Source organism: Clarias gariepinus, chromosome 8, assembly GCF_024256425.1.
Source record: "Clarias gariepinus isolate MV-2021 ecotype Netherlands chromosome 8, CGAR_prim_01v2, whole genome shotgun sequence".
Taxonomy (NCBI): domain Eukaryota; kingdom Metazoa; phylum Chordata; class Actinopteri; order Siluriformes; family Clariidae; genus Clarias; species Clarias gariepinus.
In genome coordinates this window covers 20,287,314-20,312,640 of record NC_071107.1, presented here as the reverse complement: position 1 = coordinate 20,312,640, position 25,327 = coordinate 20,287,314, and the positions used below count along the sequence as shown (strand labels likewise).

General features: G+C 37.1%; 1 protein-coding gene across 1 annotated transcript; it reads right to left on the bottom strand.

Annotated features, from left to right (window-relative positions):
* Window positions 1–675: 675 nt before the first annotated feature.
* anxa11a (annexin A11a) lies at window positions 676–20,674 on the bottom strand. Its single transcript, XM_053502061.1, has 15 exons — window positions 20,511–20,674; window positions 11,465–11,755; window positions 10,591–10,655; window positions 8,685–8,993; window positions 8,460–8,547; window positions 8,104–8,198; window positions 7,716–7,829; window positions 7,387–7,477; window positions 7,188–7,267; window positions 6,881–6,937; window positions 6,673–6,766; window positions 5,044–5,139; window positions 3,197–3,255; window positions 2,995–3,117; window positions 676–1,693 (listed from the first exon to the last, which is right to left on the bottom strand). Exons 2-15 carry the CDS (start codon window positions 11,745–11,747, stop codon window positions 1,634–1,636), a joined length of 1,614 nt encoding a protein of 537 aa, XP_053358036.1. The 5' UTR covers window positions 11,748–11,755; window positions 20,511–20,674; the 3' UTR covers window positions 676–1,633.
* Between the last annotated feature and the right edge of the window lie 4,653 nt (window positions 20,675–25,327).

Below are 25,327 nucleotides of genomic sequence, written 5' to 3'. Positions count from 1 at the left end.
ATACAACCCCTATCCCTCTGTTTTTGTGTCACAGTAGTAATCATAGATTCTTGGTGCTTATACAGAAATTAATTAGATTACTTTATATTAATGAAAAATACTGTATATATAGTTGCTAAAGGAAAATCACAGCTTGGTTAGTAAATACCTAAAACGCTGGATTTCCCCATGTAATTTTCTCTGAGCCACATCATAAGATCTTTGATTTTCTCCCCCCATCTATGGGCATTTGTTGCTGGAATGCATAATTGTGGTGTCTCCTTTTATCTGGCATCTGCATTTCACCATTATAACACATAAGTGACACTGCACTCTGGTGGTAGCTCCATAAAACAGGCACGATCTACAGTACAATTCTTTCACTCCTATCTGAATTCCCAGGTTGACAGCAAATCGCCTTAAGTATACCGCAGCATCCTGTATGTACCGTCTTTTTTTTATAGGTCTGACTAAGAGGACAATGTGTGCGTCATAGATGAGTCAGAGAGGACCCTTATCCGAGAGAAGTTTTGAGGTGACATTGTGCTGCACTCACAAGGTAAATATAGTGAATGTAGAATAATGCATTGTTCAAAATGACGCTAAACATTTCTTAATATATTTTGGCACACTGATTTTGTCTTCGGAGTTTAGAACGATAGAGGATTGTAAAGAAATTGGTAGCTCAACCACGAATCATATAAGCACGATTTTATTTTTCATTTTTCAGCAGTACATAACAGTGGAGTGTATAACAAAAGCAATACATGAACCAAGTAAACAAATTAAGCACAAAATGCAGGATATCACATTCCCATTTTTCTATTACTGTAAGCCTAAAACATGCAATTCCACTTTACCATGGACATTTGACATTTCAGTCCCAGAGTACAGCATGAAGCAGCTACTGGAACTGGGGTGACCATACAGTAGGTCACAGCAGGCGCTATTATCAGTGCTGTTTCTGCAATTCCTGATTCCTGAACATGTTTACAGACAGAATTTAAAATCTTGAGTTATATAATCCTGAGAATATAACTGATATTATACGATAAATTATTTAATAGGGATACGCCTATCTGAAATGGTTTGTCAATATCACAGCCGATATCAGTAGACAACACTGATATTGAATCAGATTCAACTTGGCTTGACTCGTTTGATTAGCTCAGATGTTTTCCTAAACAGTGTACTGAGACTGTATGCCAGAAAAGCAGGTAATATTGATTGACATGACACAGATTCTCCAGATATATACTAGATTTCAATTAAAAGACATATTCCCAGTACAGGGCATCCGCCCCTTTATATTGGTGTATCAAAAATGAAAAACATGGCAAGGGGGGGGAGACATGACTCAATAACAGTGCTTTTTTTTTTTTTTTAAAGATCTATAATATTTTAACTGATGTATAACATACCCAGCATAAAGGCAATAGTAAAGAAAAAAATAGGCTGGCTTATATAAAATAAAGATTTATATAAAATTCAGCACAGAGAAGGTTGTACACGACATTACACCGTTAGTTTAATTACATATTTGTGGCAATAACATGCAATTGTAGATATTCTTTTGGCAATATATTTTGTATGAACAATGTATGGCACCAGTTTTTTCATCTTCTTTAAATGTGACAAACACTGCAGCATCTTCTTAATCACTTCCACCACAAAGCTTCAACAGCAATTTCTTGTAATCCCCAGAAGTGTCTCCCTGCAAACCCAGAGATCATTCAGTATTAAAATACATCACAGACTATTCACATAGATATTACAGCGTGGCCGCCAAATCATTCAATTTTACAATGAACTTGAACAGAAGAGATGGTAAATTGGATTTTGGGAATCGAAGCAAAATTGCACACATTTAACATTGGTCTCAGAATTAAACCACAGGGGTATTCACGTCTATACAGTCAGGGTGACACAATTTTGCTATTTTTACCACCATACACCACCATAATAGATTTAGATTCAAAGTTTTTTACCAAGATTATTGCATTAACTACTGTATTACATTAGGAATTACTGATTTATACATTTTTTTTAAAACTCCCTTCATATTTAAAGGTTCAAAATTAATTGGACAAACCAACAATCATGCATATTATGATTTTCTGTCAGTGAAGCTCAGTGAAGCTCATGGACATCATCAAATACCAAGTTTCTGTTCTTGAAATGCTTTGCCCAGGCCTTACCGCAGTTATCCTCAGTTTCTACATGTCATTTGTGAGTCTTGTTTGCCATTCAGGGAGTGAAAAGCGTGCTTAGTTTGGTTGAGGTCGGGTCACTGATTTGGCGATTTAAAAAAATTACATTTCAAAGCTTCTTTTTAAAATTTCTTCCTAACCCTCTTGATCGGAGACATTGACATTTCATGATCAACATTGCAGCGATGCATTCTTACTTTCCTCTGATAGATTTGTTTTGTTTTTATCAGCCTAATGTTGCCCCCCTTTACCTGAATTAATAAATCTTTGAACTACATAGTCAAAGTCCCAATGAACAGCTACCAATGTAAATGTAAATTCAATACTTGGAATCACATCCAGAGCTTTTATTTCCTAATCTGTCACCAAATAGCTAAGAAAGAGACCCTAACTGGCCACGTTGGCCAAATGTGGGTAGCAAAAAAAAAAGGTAAAAATGGGTAAAAAAATTGAGAGAGTTTGTAAAATATGACTGTAGCTCAGAAATAGCCTGCCAATATTCTTTTGTTAAAGTATTTGAATAAAAGCTGAAAGTCTACACTTTAACCACATATTGATTGTAGTGGATATAGATGTAGAATCCATTCTGAATCTTGTTTACCCAGCCAAGAATAATAATAATAATAATAATAATAATAATAATAATAAAGAGTTACTGTGCAAATACCATTACAATAAAGACCCTCCAATTGTATTTTATTCAATATCGTTAAGGCGCTGTACATAAATGCAGTGTGTGCATTTTCTCTATAAACCACATTATACTTATTAAAAGAAGTGAGGGTGAAAGAAACAGTTTACTTACAGAAATGTCAGTGTAGAGAGACTTGCCATACATCTTCAGGTACGCCTGGCGGATGTCCAACATGTCCATCTCCGAGCGAGACACCATGATGCGGATCAGGGTGCGGTCTTTGGTTCCCAGTCCCTGAAAACACCAAAAAAAAATTTTTAACATTGATTACACAGATCAGACAGTCCCACGTCTCCAGCCTTCAGTGTCTTACCTTCATGGCTTTGTGGAGTCTCTCAGCAAAGTAGGCTGGTGTGTCCTTAATGCACTTCACTGCACAAAAGACATTTTAGATTTAATATGTACAAAAAAAAAAAAAAAAAATGATTTCCCAGAAATCTGAAATACTAAAACTGTACAATGATAAAAAAAGATAAATCCAAGTGGCTTATGAAACTGAGATCAAAACATCAGTCAAGATTAAACCTAACTAAAACTCAGCCAGTTGAAATGCATAGATGAAACTTTAAATATGAGAAGGACTTACTAGAAACATAGATACATAAAGAAACACACACAAATCATGCACTGAACACTAGAAAAAGGAGGTAGAGAGAGGTACAACACAGCAATGTGTGACAGGAGATAGGTCGATCACAGTGGAGATGAACTCAATGTGTGGTTAAATATTTTAATATATTACCCCATTAGCCTGAGAGTGAACAGCAGCATAGAGGACAAAACAGTTAAAGCAAATTTATTATAATTAAAAAAAGAAAAAAGAATCCAAATAATTTTTCTAAAGGGACTATACCTGCTCAAGTGAGAATGCCGACATAGTGACTATTCATAACTTTATTATGGACAACAGTACTGTGCAAAAGTCTCCAATTTGTTTATTTATCAAGTACAAAATTTATTATACATGTTTATTTTATTATAAAAAACATATATATATATACATATTTTCAGGGTCACATGGGCCTAGAGCCTATCCCAGGAGACTTAGGGCACGAGGCGGGGTACCAATCCATCGCAGGGCACTCAGACATACACACACTCACACACTCATTCACACACTATGGGCAATTTAAGAACACCAATTTAAACTAATCTGTATGTCTTTGGACTGTGGGAAGAAACTGGAGTACCCGGAGGAAACCCACCAAGCACATGCAAACTCCATGCACATGGGAATCAAGCCTGGCTATTTGGAATACTAATTTTCAGAAATTATTTCTTTTTTTAGTAATGACTTAATAATAAAGCAAAATAAAGCAAAAAAAAAAAATATATATATATATATATATTTAGAACAAAATTTGTTATAAATGTTTATTTTATGACTATATAAGTCAGTACCAACGAAAAATCTGATTTTCAAAGATTTTCAAAGATTAGTATTCCAGTTATATATAGAGTTCATGACTCTGTGTGTATGTGTGTGTATACTTTATATACTTTATTTATAAAAATGTGTGTTAACGACATCCTCAACAGCTGTTATTTCCATGTGTCTAAGACATTTGCACAATACCGTATGGCTTGTATAAAGTACTCCATGACATCATCTTACGTAATAGTTTGTTAAGATTATTAGATGCCTTCACTCATTGGACATTTAAGCAGTGAGCCAAGTGCATGTTGTATACAGTTAATACACTGTGTACAGACTTTCAGTCTGGATACAGTACACTGTATACACAAAACAGTCTGCAACCAAAAATAACAGTAGCGCAGTGGTCAGAAATTGACATAAAAATAAACTAATTCTGCCTTGGAAAATATGGCCTGACTAACTTTTGAACTATACTACAAGGTGGACTGACAAAGTTGACAGTGAATGAGTGGTATTTAAAACACAGGGTATCTAACAGGGTAAAACTCACAATCATATCACTACTGTGGTGAAGTCCATCATCTAAATAATATTTGATTCAAATATTCAAATAACAGTCAGCACAAAGAGACATTTGTCAAACTGTCAGATATAGTATTGTACGCATAAGTAAATTGTATGCAAAAGCTAGGCGCATAAAAAGAAAATATACATAGCGTTTAACTCCTGTAGTGTCATTTCCAGACAGGTTCGTTAAACTGAACACTGTTAAAACATCTTACCAACAGCCAGCATGCCACTCTCCAGATCTCCAGACATCTCCCTCTCAATACTCTTCTGAAGGTCTCGGCCACACATGTGCTGGTACTCCTGAAACACTGTACACACATGCATATAGATCTTAAAACTTGTTGGAAAAAAAACAAAAACAAAGAGAGAGATTTAAATGAGAGAGAAAGAGAGAGATTTAAATGAGAGAGAACGAGAGAGAAAGAGAAATGTTCTTAAAAAAGTGCTTTTATTATGGCACTGAAACAGAACGGCAGCAAGCTTTATACTGTTAATACTTTTTAAACACTTAAGTACAGTTAATAATGTATTTAGCAAACGTTGTTGGAGAGTAAAATTCAATGCCATTTTTTAATACAGTCTTATGCAAAAGTTTGGGCACCGCTTGATAAATAACAGATTTTGGTAATTTGAAAAAATGTTAAAACAGTCTCTCTTGGAAATGGAAAAACATTAATGCATTGTTACTTCATATGGCATAAATAAAAAAAACAAAACAAAAAAAAAACATTATTGTGTCACTTTTGTAGATAAGACTGTATCTACAAAATTCATCCAACAAACCTATAATTTTGTCAATGTTATTGAAAACCCTGACACCATGCCGGTCCTTAGATAATTAATAAACATAAACTGTTTTAGCAACAGTGTTGTGAACGGCACTTAAATTTCAGGTATGGAACAACAGCATCATACAAACACACTCGGCACTGCATGTACTACCTGTTGTGTGTAGGTGTTTGAATATTGCCAAGTTTTTAGAAAAGAGTGACTGTTTATGGAAAACTGCTGTACACAGCTGTGTATGGATATAGTTTATTGTTTGCTTGTATGGATATCATCATTTATAAGCAATGACTAATTTCAATCCGCTAAAAGCAAACTGGATAAAGGAAATCTGATCATAGCCATTAATAATCAGGTTTTATTTTTTTATTACATTTCTAAATTTGTTGTCATAAATGATATAAGGTAACAAGCTTTAAAATCGAATTTGTACACAGGATTATATTAACACCTTCCAGTGATACCGGACTGGCTAACCTAAGCTTGTGAGTAAACTAGGATGTAGAGAGACATGAACATCACTGACATGTACAGTATAAAGCTGTACTAACAATAAAAGCTTTACAACTCCTTGTTTAAATTTAAATGGAAGAATTTAAAAGTTCACAAATTTAAATTTTAAAGTTATTAAAAAAATGTATAAAAAAATTCAGAAGTTAAACTTTCCCACCTAATACCATGGGAAAAACTTTATTGTGAAAGTGTTCTTTTGTGGCTTTAAAAAACTGGTTTGACTTTGGGGGAAACAAAGTGTGGCAATCAGTATGCTATTCTGAGTGTTCACACAAACAGAAAGATCTTTTTTTTAAACCACACAGACCATCATTTTCCATTTCCATTTAACCCAGCACTCTCACCAGGACAGTATAGAAACTGATTGTGGTTTCTCTTAGTGAAGACTCAACTTTGGTAAGTTTTTTTCAATGTCAAGAAGAGAGCGTGATTTTATGGATAACGACTCACATTGTTCAAAAATAATAACGACTCTGTATTAGATTATTTCTCTTAATATGAAATAATTTTCCTTCATTTTCAGAATGATGACATTACTGTACCTGCTCTAAGGTGAGGTTTGCTTCGAGCACACAGGATGGCATTAAACTTGGACTCATCTGTGCCCAGTTTATTTTCCCCAGCCTGGTACAGAGTCTGGAGGTATACATCAGGTATAAATTAGGTATAGTGCTTAGCTCTTGTATAAACATTCAGAACATTACAGTAAAGTCATTTAAAGGGAGGAACTAAAGGAAAGCCAGTCTTTACCTGAGCATCTTGTTTGGCTAATGATATATCCACAGTCTCTGTCTCATCACGATTGCCCTTAAAAAAAAAAGTAATATTAAAATGATATAAAGATAATGTCAGTAATATTTCATTACTATGTAATGCATTACTATGTAATGTATTTATGTATGTTGTATTTTAAATGTGAGTAAAATAGAGCATGTGATTACTAACATTATTAAGATAAAAATCCGGCTAAAAAAATTATTTCAAACTAATTGTCAATAAAACATATTTTATAGATTTTTTCTCTAGACTTGCGAGGGGAAAACAGCCCCAAGTGTACCTGAGCAAGAGAGATGAGGAGCCTGCGAAAGTGTCCTGATGTATCTCCACTAATTGCATCCTCCAGTGATTTCTTGTTTTCTGTAAAAACATTGAAATTTATCGACTGGCTCAGTTTTAGGTCTCATAAGAACGTATCGGGGGCATGATGAGATATTCGCATTTAGCATGTTGAGGTGTAATACTGTATGAGAACAAACCAGCTTTGTAGATTTGATTGATTTCTCTTATCTGTGCATTGGTGCGAGAGGACAGGATCTCAATCAAACAAGCCTCGTCAGTGCCGGCTCCCTGTCCAGTACAAGAGACGCAGGTTAAATGATAAATCCTTTATCAAGTCCCTGTATATGAGCTTTTATTACACAACTATAATATAACAGAATGAGCGTCAGAGCTTTTTATAGAACATTATACAGAAACATTCTGTCCAATCAGAATCAAAAGTTTATTAATGATGGGGTATAAAATTTAACTAATGTAGTATGACAATTTTTCCCACCACATTTTAATTGTAAAATGATTTACACACCTTGATGGCTTCTCGCAGCTCAGATGCATCAAACTGAGCAGGAGTCTTCAGCATGGCCAAAACCAATTTCTCAAAGTTCCCGGAAAGCTCAGACTTCAAATCCTTAATTAGGTCCTGGAAAAAAAACACCACACAAAATGAGAATGATCAACTGCAGCTGTAATCACTCTACATTTAGTTAATTAAAAACACTGCGAGATGGGAAAATAAAAGAAAAAGGAGCTAGAAGGTCACCACCGCCCCCCCAGATCACAGTTTTCTTTCGTTGGACTAAAATATTTTAAACATTCAGTGCATGAACTGAAAGGGCATTTAAGCATGAATGAAGGAGTAGTAATAAATGCTATACAAGCATACAGAACGTTCTTACAAGAGATTTGAGAGTTACCTTGCCATAAGAAGTCTTATATGAAATCAGCAGAGGGACACGCTGCCTGTTAGAACGACTTCCAAGAAGGTTAATTATGGCCTGCTCATCAGTACCTGTTGAAACATGTCAAATTCAGAACACAATGACCTCCTGTTTTGGAAACGTACACTTGAACAAATTAGTAAAAAAGAAAAAGAATTTGTAAAAGAAAAAAAGAAAATTCTGTATTTACCCCATACAGTACTGAGAGGTATAAATTGTATAATTTTCGCAACAAAATTCCTGATTATCTAAATGTACAATACATTTTCGACAACGGATCAAACAGTGCACAAGAATATAAGTTAAAATAAAATGTATGTTAAGATATTCACCAAAGCCCTTCATGGCTTTCCTAAGAACCTCTGCATCTTTTAATGGGTCAGCTCCAGGACAATCTGCGATGGTTCCTCTGAATCCACGCTAAACACGGAAACAATAAAAAGTATTCAAGCAATACAAAATGCAAGATTAATCAAAAATAACTGACTCGTTAGCAAATTGTTGTAAAAAAAAAAAAAAAAAAAAGAGTTTTTTTTTTTATCTGTAAAAAGTCTTACATTTATAGCAGGAATAACTACAGGAGCTCCTCCTCCTCCATAACTGGGCATGGACGGATTGGCAGCAGGTGGATTTGGGTAGTTAGGCATTGGAGTTGGAGTCGGACCTTGCGGGTAGCTAGGCATGGATGGGTTGGTTGCTGGGGCTTGTGAGAAGCCTGGCATGGATGGGTTGGTTGCTGGGGCTTGTTGGTAGCCTGGCATGGATGGATTAGGTGATGGGGCTTGTGGGTAGCCTGGCATGGGCTGGCCTGGAGCTGGCCCTCCTGGATATCCCATCCCTGGTGCCTGAGGCATGGCTCCTCCTGGCTGAGGGGGATAGGTAAAAAGGCTGATGGTTACGATAGGATACATGACATCCAGATCCCCAGTACTTGAGGAAACATGGTTATCATGGTTTGGGGTACAATGGGTTGAAAATTAAAGTGCAGAATATCAGCACTGATATATACTGTACAGTATGTGTGAATATATATATCATCACCTTATGCAAAACAGGAGTTATGCCTGTCCGTCGTAAAAATTTCACTAGATACTGTATGCTAGTACATTTCAAATTAAGTAAGGATTCTGCATTCAATTAGACAAAAGAAGTATTAGTACACTACCTGGCCAAAAAAAAAAAAGAAATATTACAGTTTGGATTTAAATAACTAAATACTTAAGTCTTTGATTGAATAATTACTACAAGCCTCAGGAAGCAGTATAATGATCTGGTGTTGCTTCAATTGGTCAGGTCTATCAGCTGATGACCTAAAAGTACTGAATGACCAGGTTATTCTATCAATTAAGTTTTTCCTTCCCTGATGGCACGGACAAAAATGCCAAGATTCATCATGCTCAGATTGTGACGGGTTCTAGGAGGATGAGGGATCATTTCTACACATGAAGTTATATCCATGAAGACATGACCTTAACCCAGCTGAAAGTCTTTGGGATTTGATGGAGAAGACTTTACATGGTGATTTGACTCTCCTGACATCAATACAAGATCATTATAGACAATCTAATCGTTTTGATTCATACACATTTCCATAATTTTCTATTGCTTTGCGATGACGACTATTGTTAACAGCGCTATACAAATAATATTCAATTGAATAATGCGTCCCATAATCAAAACTAAAGTCGGTCAATGGTAATATTTGAGTGTGCAACTTTTTATTTTGATCAGAAAGTGCATGTTCTCATTTATAGTTTTAAAAGCAGCGTCAATGCAAAGAGAATAAAAGTAGTAGGTGCAGACGTGGCTTTAATTGAAAATGCGAGAAAGTCTGTATATTTGGTCTTTAAACTGCTGTTTAACATAAATTTTTTCCAATAATAAGCGATTAGCTTGGGAACATGGGTATGCAAAAAAGGCTCTGTAGGTAAATTAACACACAATGTACTGCCTTCTACTGAGATCTTGCTATGACTTATATAAACCAGACTGATTTTTAAAATTCATAAATTTCTTCTGCAAAACACGAGTATGGCAAATATAACATTTATCACGCATTAACAAGTAACAAACAATATGACAACTGATGCATTAATTCTTCCTAAGGCGCCTTTACTGTAACATTGGTATAGAACAAATTTATAAGAGAAAATAATGCATTAGTAACAACTATACCAGAGTGCAGCTAAAAGATTGCGGATTGTTTTAATTTTATTATTAAAACAGCATAGATCAGACAGTTCACATCAGGGTGTAATAAAAAAACAACAACAAACTGCTTTGTATTGAACCACACCACATATGGATTTTTTCCATATAACAGAACAGACTGTTGTGTGCTGTTCCTTACACTAATTAAATAAATTAAAATAAATATATTAAAATAAATTAATTTATTTAAAAAAATAAAATAAATTGCAGTATTGATATTTCAAAACATTTTAACCCTATGATGAAACTTACCATTGCAGGCATGCTGCTTGGATTAAACCCAGGCATTCCAGGACCAGTAGGAGCTCCCCATCCACCTACAAATACACAAGGAAAAAGAAAAAAAAAATATATATACATTTTAAAAAAGACATTTTAAACTAGTATAGCCTATATTTACTCTAAATAAGCAGGAAAAGAATTACAGGTTTGGTTGTCCATGACACTCTGTTTAGCGCTTGAGATCTCTTTAAAGAATAACAGCTTCTGCCTGTGCTGGTCTTTTAAAAGATGTGGTAGTCAAGTATGGAAAACAAGCCACACCTCTGATGCCAGGTGGTCACTCACTTCCGTCACCTCAAAACCAGAACCACAAACTTAAACTGAGGTTTGAATTCAGTGATCCCAGTCAGTGATGATCACAGTACAAGATAGTAAAGTGTTTTGGAATTAATAATGAGCTAGGTTTAAACTGAACAGAAAACACACGCCTCAAAAAAATCCGCATTTAAAAATTTATTAATACTTTAAATATAAATTAAACTCATGATTGTGATATACTGTAAAAAGCTCATGTGCATACGCCCATTTCTCAGTATACAAACCTGTCACGCAACTTCAAGAATTAATATACACCCTTGTGTTAAGAAACTCTGAAGTCCTATGGAGAAACATTTTCGCTTCCTCTCGATGGTGTTTTGTAATACACAGCTGCTTTGTTAAATCCATATGATGACACATACACACAGCTGTCAGTCATCCACATGCAAACTTACAAACTAGCACAGGGAGTGAGTCATGTATGTTCTAACAGAGGTTTCCATTGACGTTGTGCTATTTATAGCGAGCCAACTTAAGCAATGCAGTTTGGGCTAAATAACGCCCTGTTACTGAGAGAATGACTTACCTGAAGGAAGGGGAGGAAAGATTCCTGGCTGGCCTGGGAAAGCACCTGGTTGGGACGGGTATCCCCCTGCCTGAGGAGGATAGCCTCCTGCTTGAGGAGGATACCCGCCTGCTTGAGGATACATTCCTTGCTGCGGAGGATATCCACCATCCTGTGGAGGGTAGCCGCCAGGCTGAGGGGGATAACCACCGGCCTGAGGGGGATAACCACCAGCCTGAGGAGGATAACCACCACCCTGAGGGGGATAACCACCAGCCTGAGGGGGATAACCTGGATAACTCATCTTTAATTCTAGAATGAAGACAGAATAAAATTTGCTTTTAATTTGTTTTACATAAATACTACTATGACTATCAGAAATCTTGTGCATAAAAAACAACAACAAAACTACAGAACAACTGTGAAGGTTGAAAAGAACTAAAAATCACCTCCAAAAAATTTCATTAATAATAAATAAAAAAACATTTATCATTTTTTTCTGAAATATAAACATTCAGCAACAATGATCATGCAGCAACCTGATTCTGGTTGTAATGCTATAATGAACTTTTAACTTGTTACGTATCTCTTTTAATACAAACAGAAATAAAATGCATGAGAAAACAAAGGTGTGAGAAAACAAAGATGTGATGACAGAGGGTGTGAAAAAATAACCAAGTGAGAGAGAGAGACAACACAGCCGGTGTTCTAGATCAGCCAAAGATGTTCTGTTATTATTTTCTTTTAATAGCGCACACAGATAAGGCTTTACAATCACAATGGGCTTCCATGAATGAATGTACGATTGACAGCTGAATTGAACTGACAGTCGAGGTGACCAAAATACACATCTCTACACTGCTTCAAATGACAGTGAATAATGATCAGTCAGTCAGTATGTTTACATTACGTTGTGTTAGTCTGACTAATTGTTCTAGTCCGACTAAAACTGGGAAATTTAAAAACAGGTTAGTTCAACTACTGACACACAATTAATTGACACAATTAATTATTACACTTGTGGGACGCTCCTATATGTCTGACACAACTTTAGTTAAAGGCCTTTAGTGGTCTATAAAATCCTGAAGAGAGCTGTATTGTTTTTTTAAAACTGCAGTACTGTATATATATACACATTGTGTTTTTCCAGTCTTTAAGAATTCCACAGTTTCTTTTTTCCACAGTTTTTCCACAGTTTCTTTTTCCACAGATAAAAAAACACGTCATTGTACAGTGATTGGACCTTTGGGTTCATTAAGTAAACACAACAGATAGTGTGCATCTCATTAGTATTTAAAATAAAATATACAGCATGTATAAAATGTTCAGTGCTGTTAAGTTGTCAATGTCATCACCGTTTCACATGTTACCAGTTTGCCCCAAGCTAAGTTGTTTGAGGATTGTTTTAGTGTGCGACATACTGTAACAGGTCACGATACCATACAATACTAACAAACACAATACTCACTCACTCATCTTCCACACCGCTTTATTAAATACAATACTAACAAGCTGAAAGGGGGCATATATCGTAGTGGAGACAGACATAAAACCATTCCCCTGCCATGCTTCTATAATGGAGCAAAAGCAGTAGGTCAATTAAATGGCCTAGTCAAACTATAACTGTAACTGTGTACTGTACAGTATGTACACGTACTGAATGTTTAACCAGGTCAGTCAGCAGCCACTTTTGCAGAAGCAAAGAGGTGTAGTAACAGTAAAAGTAAAGGTTGCTTAAGGTGTTCTGCAAAAACTAAAAAAAATATGGGCAGGAACTTAGTCAGAAAGAAGCAGAAGCATTTTTTCTTGAAAGATATGACCACATCACCCCTATCTTATCTACACTGCATTGGCTCCCAGTCAACTTTTGCATGGAGTTTAGGATACTACTCCTGGCCTAAAAATCACTATATGGTCTCTGGCTACAATATCCAAGCAAACCTCTGGTCATTTATGAACTGCCACACCCACTTCAATTAAAAGGTGCAGGGTCTTTACTGGGACAATAAACAATAAAGGCTGAAGATCACAGTTAGCATTAGAGTTTTAAAATTAATGATAAAATAGTATTTGTAAACCTAAAAAAATGTAAGCTAAAAAAAGTAATAAATAGAATTTCAAAAGTTAGGATATAGGTGCCAGTCTGGAGAGTTCATGGGCATAGATTTATGAGTCGCATTTATTCAAATGTCCTACTTCTGGATTGAGTTCTAATCACCCAAAACTTACTTGCTGCTGCTGAAAATAAAGGATCAGATAAATGTGGATGGTTCCATAAAGAAACCATACTGACAGCATTCAAACAGCTGTGAATGGCTGATGGTCACTGTATAGCTTTAGGACTGTAATTGTTAAAAAACAGGGTTTCCACACTAGTCTCCATTACTTAACAGATGTTAACTCCAACACAACTGACTTCAAATCAAAACTGAAATGAATTAAAAAATGAGTCATACTTTTAAATTTTCCTATGTTCCTCTTTACACAACTGCAATTGTTTATCCCTGCACGGTCAGGTGTCACCCAGAGATAACGATGGGTTCCTTCTTGAGTCTGGCCCTCCAAGGTATCATCCTCATGTCGCTTTATTGAATGCTACCACACCCTTGAGGATTTAAACAACGCTTAAACAAATGTATATATTTCTAAAAAAATTATATATTTCTAAAAAGCTGTTTGGGACCATGTCTCTCATTAAAAGCTCTATACAAATAAAATTTAACTAAACTAAAATGTAATACATACAATAACTCTGTTATTACTGTACTCCCATATTTACAATGTACTTTGAGAATAAAATTAGATAACTACCTGAAAAGAAAAAACACACAAAATAAATGATTAATAATACTGCTTTTAATTTTTTAACCTCATTAACTACAAACATAAATTTTTACAGTTGTGGAAGGCTCCTATGAATCTGAATTTCGGCTGAATTTATTCTACCATAAAAGCAGCTTATCAACAAACGCATGGTTTACCTTAACTGGAAAAAAAAAAGTAACTGAATCTGACATCATGTATTGTCAGAGTTTAAATAATACAAATAAAATCAAGTATTATTATTTATTATTAATATTATTTATCATAAAAATATATATTATTTATCAAATCTAAATTTCTGTCCCAGTGTAATGCTTTAAAATGACAATTTTTTTTTTTCAATGATAACCATACTGAAACTTTTAACCTAAACATGAAGCACAAATAAAATCTGCAGTAGTTGTGTTTTGTTTGTTCCTATAAATTACTTATCAGGTTCCCTGAAGTATGACACAGAACCACATCCATTCTCATCATAACTGATTTAACATCTTAAGTTAAAAACAAACACATACATAATGACAACACATAATCACAGCCCCTGTGGACATATCAAGCACACATACCATTCCATTGGTATCATGGTTATTTTTACATGCTTTATCGAGATAAATGGGAGCGTCCAGAGAAACAAAGCACATAAGTAAACTTGGTTACTATGCATTTTATAGCCATGTGAATACAGAAAGCCTAGTACTGTTGTTAGTCTAGTCCTCCATTCACCAACCCAACGTAACCACCGTGTGACGGGTCGAGAGGCGACTTTTGTCCTGTCATAAACTGCCGAATCTAGCTGAAGGCGAGCAAACATTCAGGTGAATAGGTGAACTTTGTACATGGAAACACGCCTGAAAGTCAGAATTTTGAAAAACGACACTCACTTATACAGCTCTATATGTACTACTTAAGTGTTTCACAACCACTCCGGAGTTGCCGGAGGATCTTCTACTCTGCAAACACTAAAATGTGCAAATGTCACACAAAGTCGACATTGACTAAACTGGGAGATCAGATCCAGTGTGATCAGACAAGAAGAAGAATCACAACCTGGCAGGCAAGTAGAGGCACTACTGTACTATGAATGTAAAAGCTGTGGAGCGTGTGAGTGAGTGAACCGAACACACCCACTTCTCTGTGATGTCATCAGCGCAAAACATTACAGGCCCCAAATTTTAACTTCAAACACGATTTATAAACAAACTTACATTTAAAAAAAACTTTGTAACCAAACTGCTACTGTATGTCACACAACCCAGCCCAACTCACTGCGGTGAAGTTGGGTTGAAGTTGGACGTTGGATATTCGAGCTCCGACTTTCAGATACCGATTTGTAGCGGAGATTCGGTAAGAAAGTCTAGCGAAAGCACCTCGCCCACTGCGCGAGTTAGGGACCGTCTGCAAACTACTGTCCGACTGAAATACGGATAATATTAATATTATACACATTCATTTTTGAAATAAACAAAAGATTGTTATTACTGTTATTGTTAATGTGATGCATGGTGGTGTATAATGACTTTGCATATTATCACTCTGCATATTTATTAATATTTTTAAATAGAAAATTTAATGATTTTATTTTAATAACTTACAGGTCATGTGACCCATTGGGTCAAAATCTATTCTTAAATGTGTGGTCACCTGTCCTGCAGAGGGCACATTTTTATTAGTGGTGCTTGCAAAGCGAAGCACTACTATTGTTATTTTACAGGCTTATTAGTGGTGCTTGTGAAGCTTGTGAAAGGCTCAACCATACACCCAGCCGTCGCAAAGGCACACTTAAAACTTTTTCAGAAATTTTCGCTCTCTAGTTATTCTTTTCTGCTACTTCTTCTTCCGTATAAAAGTTTGGCGCATAACTAGTCCCGCACCGTCTGTCGTAGAGCCATGCATGAGGTGTCAAATCATGCAGCTTATTTGGGAATGGGGTGCTATGGCTTTTCTGAGGGGTGGGTGGTTAATTGCCCCCAGGGGGCAATTAAGAGGCAATTAACTGACTCAAAAAGTCCCATAGACCTAACATTGAGACCAACCAACATGAGCTATGACATCATAGTTATGACATCATAGCTATGTCAATGATGCCTAGGTCATGTGACCTACTGCCTCAAATTTTAATCTAAAATATGTATCCACCTGTCCTGCAGAGGGTACAATTTTTTTTATTCAATATTATCACTTTGCATATTTATTAAGAATTAATATGTAATAATTCTGGATTTTATAACTTCCAGGTCATGTGACAATCTTTTGTAGTATAATAATAATAAAAAAATGTTTTTAAATAATAATGACTTTGCATATTATCACTCATTATCACTCACGCATATTTATTTATATTTTTATAGAATGTTTTTAAATGATTTTCTTTATTAATAATTCTGCATATTTATTGAAATAAAATGCAAAATTATTACATATTAATTATTAATAAATATGCAAAGTGATAATATTGAACTAGAGAGGTACATTTCCTGAAGAAAATGTGAGTGGTGCTTGCCGTGGCAAAACTCTGGCCCTCCATATCTCCACGACAATGGGATCTTGATAGCAACATGCTAATATAGCTAGCATCAAGCTAGCACCATGCTAATCAGCTAAACATCGTGCTAATTACACTAGCATGATGCTAGGAACATTCTATACATGTTATTAGCGAAAAGTTAGCATAATGCTAGCGACATGCTAATAGCGTTAGCATCATGCTAGCGATGTGCTGATGAAATTAGCATAACGCTAGCAAGATGCTAATTTTGTTAGCATCATGCTAGCAAAATGCTAATCGCGTTAGCATCATGCTAACAGCATGCTAATGAGGGTGCTAGGGGGCGTGGCTTATGAGCATGATGATATTGGCAAAAGAGTGTCTCTACGACAGACGGTTCCACAGTTAAATCAATGTTAAGTGTGTGTGTGGTTAATTGCCCCCTGCGGGGGCAATTAACCACCCACCCCTTAGAAAAGTCACAGCACCCCGTTCCCGAAGATGGGCCGCACGGTTTGACACCTCACTCATGGGACTCAGTCAAAGTTGGTCTCAATGTTAAGTCTGTGGGTGGTTAATTGCCCCCTGCGGGGGCAATTAACCACCCACCCCTTCGAACAGTCAAAGCACCCTACTCCCGAATAAGCCGCACGGGTAGACACCTGATTCATGGGTCTACGACGAATGGTGCGGCATTAGTAATTTTTTTAAATCCCCATTATAAGTCAATGGGCAAAGTCGCCAAAATCCCCATTCAAATTCTATGGGGCAACTTTGGGGACCTCTCTTGCCCCGGGGGTCGAACTTATCCCCCTGTGCCGGGTATCTTCTGACACAGGCTGCAAACCTCTTCAAATCTGGTAAATCTGACGTCTCTACAAAATTCACTCTCTGCGCTATAATTCGTCAAAGTTGGTCTCAATGTTAAGTCAATGGGATTTTTAAGGCGGTTAATTGCCCCCTGCGGGGGCAATTAACCGCCCACCCCTTATAAAAGTCATAGCACCCCATTCCCGTATAGGCCGCACGATTTGACACCTCACTCAGGGGTCTACGACAAACGGTGCGGGACTAGTTACGCGCCGAACTTTCATACGGAAGAAGAATAAAAAAAAAAATAATAAAAACTAGAGAGGTACATTTCCTGAAGAAAATGTGAGTGGTGCTTGCCGTGGCGAAACTCTGACCCTCCATATCTCTACGACAATGGGATCTTGATAGCAACATGCTAATATAGCTAGCATCAAGCTAGCACCATGCTAATCAGCTAAACATCATGCTAATTACACTAGCATGATGCTAGGACCATTCTATACATGTGATTAGCGAAAAGTTAGCATAATGCTAGCGACATGCTAATAGCGTTAGCATCATGCTAGCGATGTGCAGATGAAATTAGCATAAAGCTAGAAACATGCTAATTTTCTTAGCATCATGCTAGCAAAATGCTAATCGCGTTAGCATCATGCTAACAGCATGCTAATGAGGGTGCTAGGAGGCGTGGCTCATGAGCATGATGATACATGCAAAAGAGTGTCTCTACGACAGTCAGATCCACAGTTAAATCAATGTTAAGTCTGTAGGTGGTTAATTGCCCCCTGCGGGGGCAATTAACCACCCACCCCTTAGAAAAATCACAGCACCCCGTTCCCGAAGATGGGCCGCACGGTTTGACACCTCACTCATGGGACTCAGTCAAAGTTGGTCTCAATGTTAAGTCTGTGGGTGGTTAATTGCCCCCTGCGGGGGCAATTAACCACCCACCCCTTCAAACAGTCAGAGCACCCTACTCCCGAATAAGCCGCACGGTTTGACACCTCATTCATGGGTCTACGACGAACGGTGCAAGACTCAGTCAAAGTTGGTCTCAATGTTAAGTCTGTGGGTGGTTAATTGCCCCCTGCGGGGGCAATTAACCACCCACCCCTTCAAACAGTCAGAGCACCCTACTCCCGAATAAGCCGCACGGTTTGACACCTCATTCATGGGTCTACGACGAACGGTGCAAGACTCAGTCAAAGTTGTTCTCAATGTTAAGTCTGTGGGTGGTTAATTGCCCCCTGCGGGGGCAATTAACCACCCACCCCTTCAAACAGTCAGAGCACCCTACTCCCGAATAAGCCGCACGGTTTGACACCTCATTCATGGGTCTACGACGAACGGTGCAAGACTCAGTCAAAGTTGTTCTCAGTGTTAAGTCTGTGGGTGGTTAATTGCCCCCTGCGGGGGCAATTAACCACCCACCCCTTCAAACAGTCAAAGCACCCTACTCCCGAATAAGCCGCACGGTTTGACATCTCATTCATGGGTCTACGACGAACGGTGCAAGACTCAGTCAAAGTTGTTCTCAATGTTAAGTCTGTGGGTGGTTAATTGCCCCCTGCGGGGGCAATTAACCACCCACCCCTTTCAACAGTGAGAGTACCCTACTCCTGAATAAGCCGCACGGTTTGACACCTTATTCATGGGTCTACGACAAACGGTGCAAGACTCAGTCAAAGTTGTTCTCAGTGTTAAGTCTGTAGGTGGTTAATTGCCCCCTGCGGGGGCAATTAACCACCCACCCCTTTTAACAGTGAGAGTACCCTACTCCAGAATAAGCCGCATGGTTAGACACCTCATTCATGGGTCTACGACGAACGGTGCGGGACTAGTAATTTTTTTAAATTCCCATTATAAGTCAATGGGCAAAGTCACCAAATTCCCCATTCAAATTCTATGGGGCAACTTTGGGGACCTCTCTTGCCCCGGGGGTCGAACTTATCCCCCTGTGCCGGGTATCTTCTGACACAGGCTGCAAACCTCTTCAAATGTGGTAAATCTGACGTCTCTACAAAATTCACTCTCTGCGCTATAATTCGTCAAAGTTGGTCTCAATGTTAAGTCAATGGGATTTTTAGGGCGGTTAATTGCCCCCTGCGGGGGCATTTAACCGCCCACCCCTTAGAAAAGTCATAGCACCCCATTCCCGTATAGGCCGCACGGTTTGACACCTCACCCATGGGTCTACGACAAACGGTGCGGGACTAGTTACGCGCCGAACTTTTGTACGGAAGAAGAATAAAAATAAAAATAATAAGCCTGCAAGAGAATAGTAGTGATGCTTTGCAAGCACCACTAATAATAAGCCTGCAAGATAACAATAGTGATGCTTTGCAAGCACCACTAATAAGAACTGTTGTGCCCTCTGCAGGACAGGTGACCACACATTTAAGGATAGATTTTGAGCCAATGGGTCACATGACGTGGAAGTTATTGAAATAAAATCATTAAATTTTATATTTAAAAATATTAATAAATATGCAGAGCCATGCATCACATTGACACTCACAGTAACAATATTCATAACAGTAACAACATTCATTTATGTATTTCAAATATGAATGTTTATCATATTAATATTATCCGAACTTCAGTCGGACAGTAATTTGCAGACGGTCCCTAACTCGCGCAGTAGGCGAGCCGCTTTCGGCTCTGTTACCGAATCTCCGCTACAAATCGGTTTCTGGAAGTCGGAGCTCGAATATCCAACGTCCAACTTCAACCCAACTTCACCGCGCTGCCCAACTCGATGTAATTCAACACAGATAGTTGCAGTTTACAGTTGAATGGTTCAGCATTTCAAAAGCGAAAATAAAAACAGGCTAGGGCAGTTAGCACCACTTTACTGCTAAATTTACACACCAGCTAACATTATAACGTACGCGCCTAAGAATTCAGAAGCGAAACAAAGCAAGTGTTGCAAATCTTTGTACTTACGTGATCGTGTAAACCTGGCAAAGTCTTTAAACAGCGGAATGACTTGTGTAAGAGTTTTTGGATCGGGAAGAAGTAGGAAGGGTCAGTGGGTGGGGATCCTAAAGCCTCCTGTCATTAAAAACTGCGTCAGATGTGGGTGCGTTCACTCTGCGCAGATCCACAGCTCCTGCGCACACACCCACACAAGCTATCATGCTCATGTTTACATGAAATAACATACATACCATTCCTTTTTTGTGACCCTGCGAAATAAGTACGCAATAAACACAATGTAAAACACAAACAAGCATACAAAAGTCAAGTTTATGTTTCGAAAATTGCTGTATGTGGCACGAAACGGGAAGTATCGCCGAAGATTTATTTATGCAAATCTACAGTATGTAGTGTGTAGCACACTATTACTATCACACAACAATCAAGTCACGTGATTTCCATCGTCCTGCAGGCTGCAGTGGTGTGTTCGCTCTGCTGATTAAAATGTGCTGAATCTTTTACACTTTGCTTACGGCTTTTCCGTTACATCTCTGTGTCAGCCATGTTTCTTCCATTTATATTTCAATCATCATTCTTCACATGATTAGGTTCACTTTTTGGAAATATTCAGAAATGTTTGTAAAAAAAAAAAAATCCATACGGAGTTCCATTCAATCTTTTTATCATAATGCTTTCCCCATGTTATATATTTTTTAATAACAATTGACTTCAATGGTGCCAATCCATCACAGAGCACGGTCACACACTAGGGCCAATTTGAGAACACCAATTAGCATGTCTTTTTTCGGTGGGAAGAAACTGAAGTACCCTGAGGAAACATGCACACAGACATGAGGGAATCGGACCCTCAACCCTAGAGGTGCAAGGCTACAGTGCTAACCATTAAGCCAATATGCTGCATGTATACTGTAGGTACCCGGTGCCACTCCTCACGCTATGATATAAAAGGTCAAATATGATAAAAAATATTTTATGGTGAGGGATGTCTGCTACACTGGCCAAACTGACATTTTGATTGGTTTTCTGTTACATTTTTTACAGAGCTATATATATAGTAATCTGTCTGGAAAAAATAAATAAATAAGAGACCACTGCAATTTACTTCTGGAATGTCATCAAGACCATCAAGCAAAGCTGAGCTGTTTCCTCTTTTGCAAAAAGAGTGGTATACCCAACAGCAATGTGGAAAACTGATGGAGAGCATGCCAACATGCACAAAAACTTTAATTTGGGCTTATTTAACCAAATACTGATTTCTTAATGCTATTTACCCAAAGAGTTAACACATGTTGTTTATAAATTATTTGAGTTTTGTTTTTAAAATGCATGTTCTTGCATGATCTTGGGTTATTTTAATGTGCTGTGATGATGTCATTTCCTTTAAATATACACTCTAAATAACAATAGAATTACTAATATTGTTAGCAGTTCACAAAAAATGAAACAAAACTGTTCATCTCGCCAATACACAATTTTTTTTTTTTTTGCAGTGGTCGCTTATTTTTTATCCAGAGCTGTATATATAGTCAGTTCTGCAAAAAAGAGTGGGCAAAGATTAAATATGCAGTTTTGTGTGCCATTAAAATTTAAAATTTTAAAATTGTTCTATCCAAATTGTTATATATATCATGTTAAATATCATGAAAGAGAGAGTTTGACGTTTTAAGTTAACTTGGAATTATCCCGAACTGGACACATGACCTGTTTGAGTGATAAGCTGTCCTCATCTGTCAATAGCTAGTAAATAATCGGAGGATGAGTAAGACGCAGACGGAGACACAATAACTAATAATTAGTCTTTTTTTATTACAAAAACAATGGCACTGTGAAGAGTTTGTTTGCCTAATACCAAGACCCACTAAAACCCACTCAGATGTTTTTTAAACAAAAGAACATACAGTAATTAAAAGAGGGGTACTAACTTTTGAACATGGCAGTACATGCTTCATAAAAATAATGAGAAAGAAAGAAGAAGAAGAAATATAATGGCTCAGCATTAACATTTACATATAAACAAATTCATTCAAAGGATTACAAAATTTACAAATCTATTTGATATACACTCACCTAAAGGATTATTAGGAACCCCATACTTATACGATGTTTGACCCCCTTTCGCCTTCAGAACTGCCTTAATTCTACGTGGCATTGATTCAACAAGGTGCTGAAAGCATTCTTTAGAAATGTTGGCCCATATTGATAGGATAGCATCTTGCAGTTGATGGAGATTTGTGGGATGCACATCCAGGGCACGAAGCTTCCGTTCCACCACATCCCAAAGATGCTCTATTGGGTTGAAATCTGGTGACTGTGGGGGCCATTTTAGTACAGTGAACTCATTGTCATGTTCAAGAAACCAATTTGAAATGATTTGAGCTTTGTGACATGGTGCATTATCCTGCTGGAAGTAGCCATCAGAGGATGGGTACATGGTGGTCATAAAGGGATGGACATGGTCAGAAACAATGCTCAGGTAGCCCGTGGCATTTAAACGATGCCCAATTGGCACTAAGGGGCCTAAAGTGTGCCAAGAAAACATCCCCCACACCATTACACCACCACCACCAGCCTGCACAGTGGTAACAAGGCATGATGGATCCATGTTCTCATTCTGTTTACGCCAAATTCTGACTCTACCATTTAAATGTCTCAACAGAAGAAAAGTCTTCAATTGTCCAATTTTGGTGAGCTTGTGCAAATTGTAGCCTCTTTTTCCTATTTGTAGTGGAGAGGAGTGGTACCCGGTGGGGTCTTCTGCTGTTGTAGCCCATCCGCCTCAAAGTTGTGCGTGTTGTGGCTTCACAAATGTTTCGCTGCATACCTCGGTTGTAACAAGTGGTTATTTCAGTCAAAGTTGCTCTTCTATCAGCTTGAATCAGTCGGCCCATTCTCCTCTGACCTCTAGCATCAACAAGGCATTTTCACCCACAGGACTGCTGCATACTGGATATTTTTCCCTTTTCACATCATTCTTTGTAAACCCTAGAAATGGTTGTGCGTGAAAATCCCAGTAACTGAGCACCGTCTGGCACCAACAACCATGCTCAAAATTGCTTAAATCATCTTTCTGTTCCAGTTTAGAGTTCAGGAGATTGTCTTGACCAGGACCACATCCATAAATGCATTGAAGCAACTTCTATGTGATGGGTTGATTAGATAATTTCATTAATGAGAAATTGAACAGGTGTTGCTAATAATCCTTTAGGTGAGTGTAATACAAAGCTATGTGCCAATGAAAATCATGAAAATCATATAAATGATTTTAGCCTCAAGATTGCAGCCACTCATTTTAATGTAATATAATTTACAACATTTAACAGTAGTCACATTGGGTCAAAAACCATATAAACATTAAAACATTATGTAAATTGCATACCTAAAGAACAAGTACAGTAATGACAAGATCTTTCCTTGTTGGCATCAATGAAGCTGCAGTGGAAAATAATCTTTGGTCTTTGTTGTAGAAGGAACAATATAACTGACATTTTGTCTGAACTGTTTATTAAATTATAATAGGGCTCTGTCCTGAGGCTGGATAGGGATCATGGTGAATAAAAGTGCATGATGGATGTGATGGCAGACTGATTAAACCCTTTTTAAAACCTCGATTAGAAAGCGAGATGGATGGTACATAAAATCAATCAAATGCCAAGCATGCATTAGATAAATCTTATGAATTCCAGGTAGTTTCTTAATCTATCTACTCCCAAACCCTGAAGAAGTTCTGATGAATTTCTTAACCTTGTGTTTAAATTGATCCTATTTTTTTTTTATCTAAATGACTAAATCCACTTCTCACTACCCACCATTCTCATGACAGTTTGACCCTGCCATCACCTCTCATTTAATAAAAGTGCCTGCTAGATATCTGCTCCTATAAATTACTTTATTAACATGCCAGTTGCTGCATATTATTTCCATAATCCCCTTATACTTGGCAAAGCTTCACTGACATTCTTAATGGATGACAACATCTAATCTTTAAACTCATTATTATAGGGTGGAAGACCAATGCTTTGGATTTATTAAAATTTGGAACCTTAATTCAGACCCTTTTCAAACATTTCAGTGTCTTAAATTCTGAGCTTATGAATGTGCATTATTCATTCATTAATTTATAATAATCATAATAATCCTCAGTAACTGCTTTATCCTGATCAGGGTCATTGTGAATGTAGAGCATATTGTGGGAACATTAGGCCTGAGAGAGGAACACATTATTTATAAATAACTTTTATTAAATTAAAATAGTGAGAAATATAGCTATATAGAAATATCTGTAAAGTTTTTCATCCTTAGGTGATGGACTTCGGCAATGAAGGATGAAGAAGTCATAATTCGATCCTTTTCATTTGATTTAGCGATGAAACATGATCAATAGAATGAACATATTAATTTTGGAAAGCATGTTATCATTAATATTTTAGTTCCTCTTTGATTTTTGCACTGCCTAGTGATATATTGATACAGAACTTACAGGATGATATTTAGAAAATGGTTTTATTAACTGCACATGACATGCAGATACACGTTGAAGAATTAGACAAAAGCCAGTCACAGAGAAGAAATAAATAAAACTGGTGACAGTTCCATCCTGCTTACAGTCTCTGATTAAGTTATTAATCTTTTTTTATTATTTTTACGAATCTCCTGTTTTGTCTGACATTGTATATCCTTTCTAGCATCCTTGCCGTCTAGCATAGATTTTACAGTATATACTTAGTCTTCAGCACTTTACTAGTCTTGACGTCTTGAGCCACCCCTCATTTCTTCAGGTTAAATTAAAAGAATGAAATAATTTTAATTAAAGAAATAGCAGCAAA

Bases quoted from the DNA above. Each gene is read 5' to 3' on its own strand.
- anxa11a (XM_053502061.1), bottom strand. From the start codon at position 11,747: ATGAGTTATCCAGGTTATCCCCCTCAGGCTGGTGGTTATCCCCCTCAG. The intron at 8,548-8,684 runs GTAAGACTTTTT...TTCCGTGTTTAG, and splicing joins TAGTTATTCCTGCTATAAAT to CGTGGATTCAGAGGAACCAT. The intron at 5,140-6,672 runs GTACAGTAATGT...ATGTGTGTACAG, and splicing joins CAAACCTCACCTTAGAGCAG to TGTTTCAGGAGTACCAGCAC.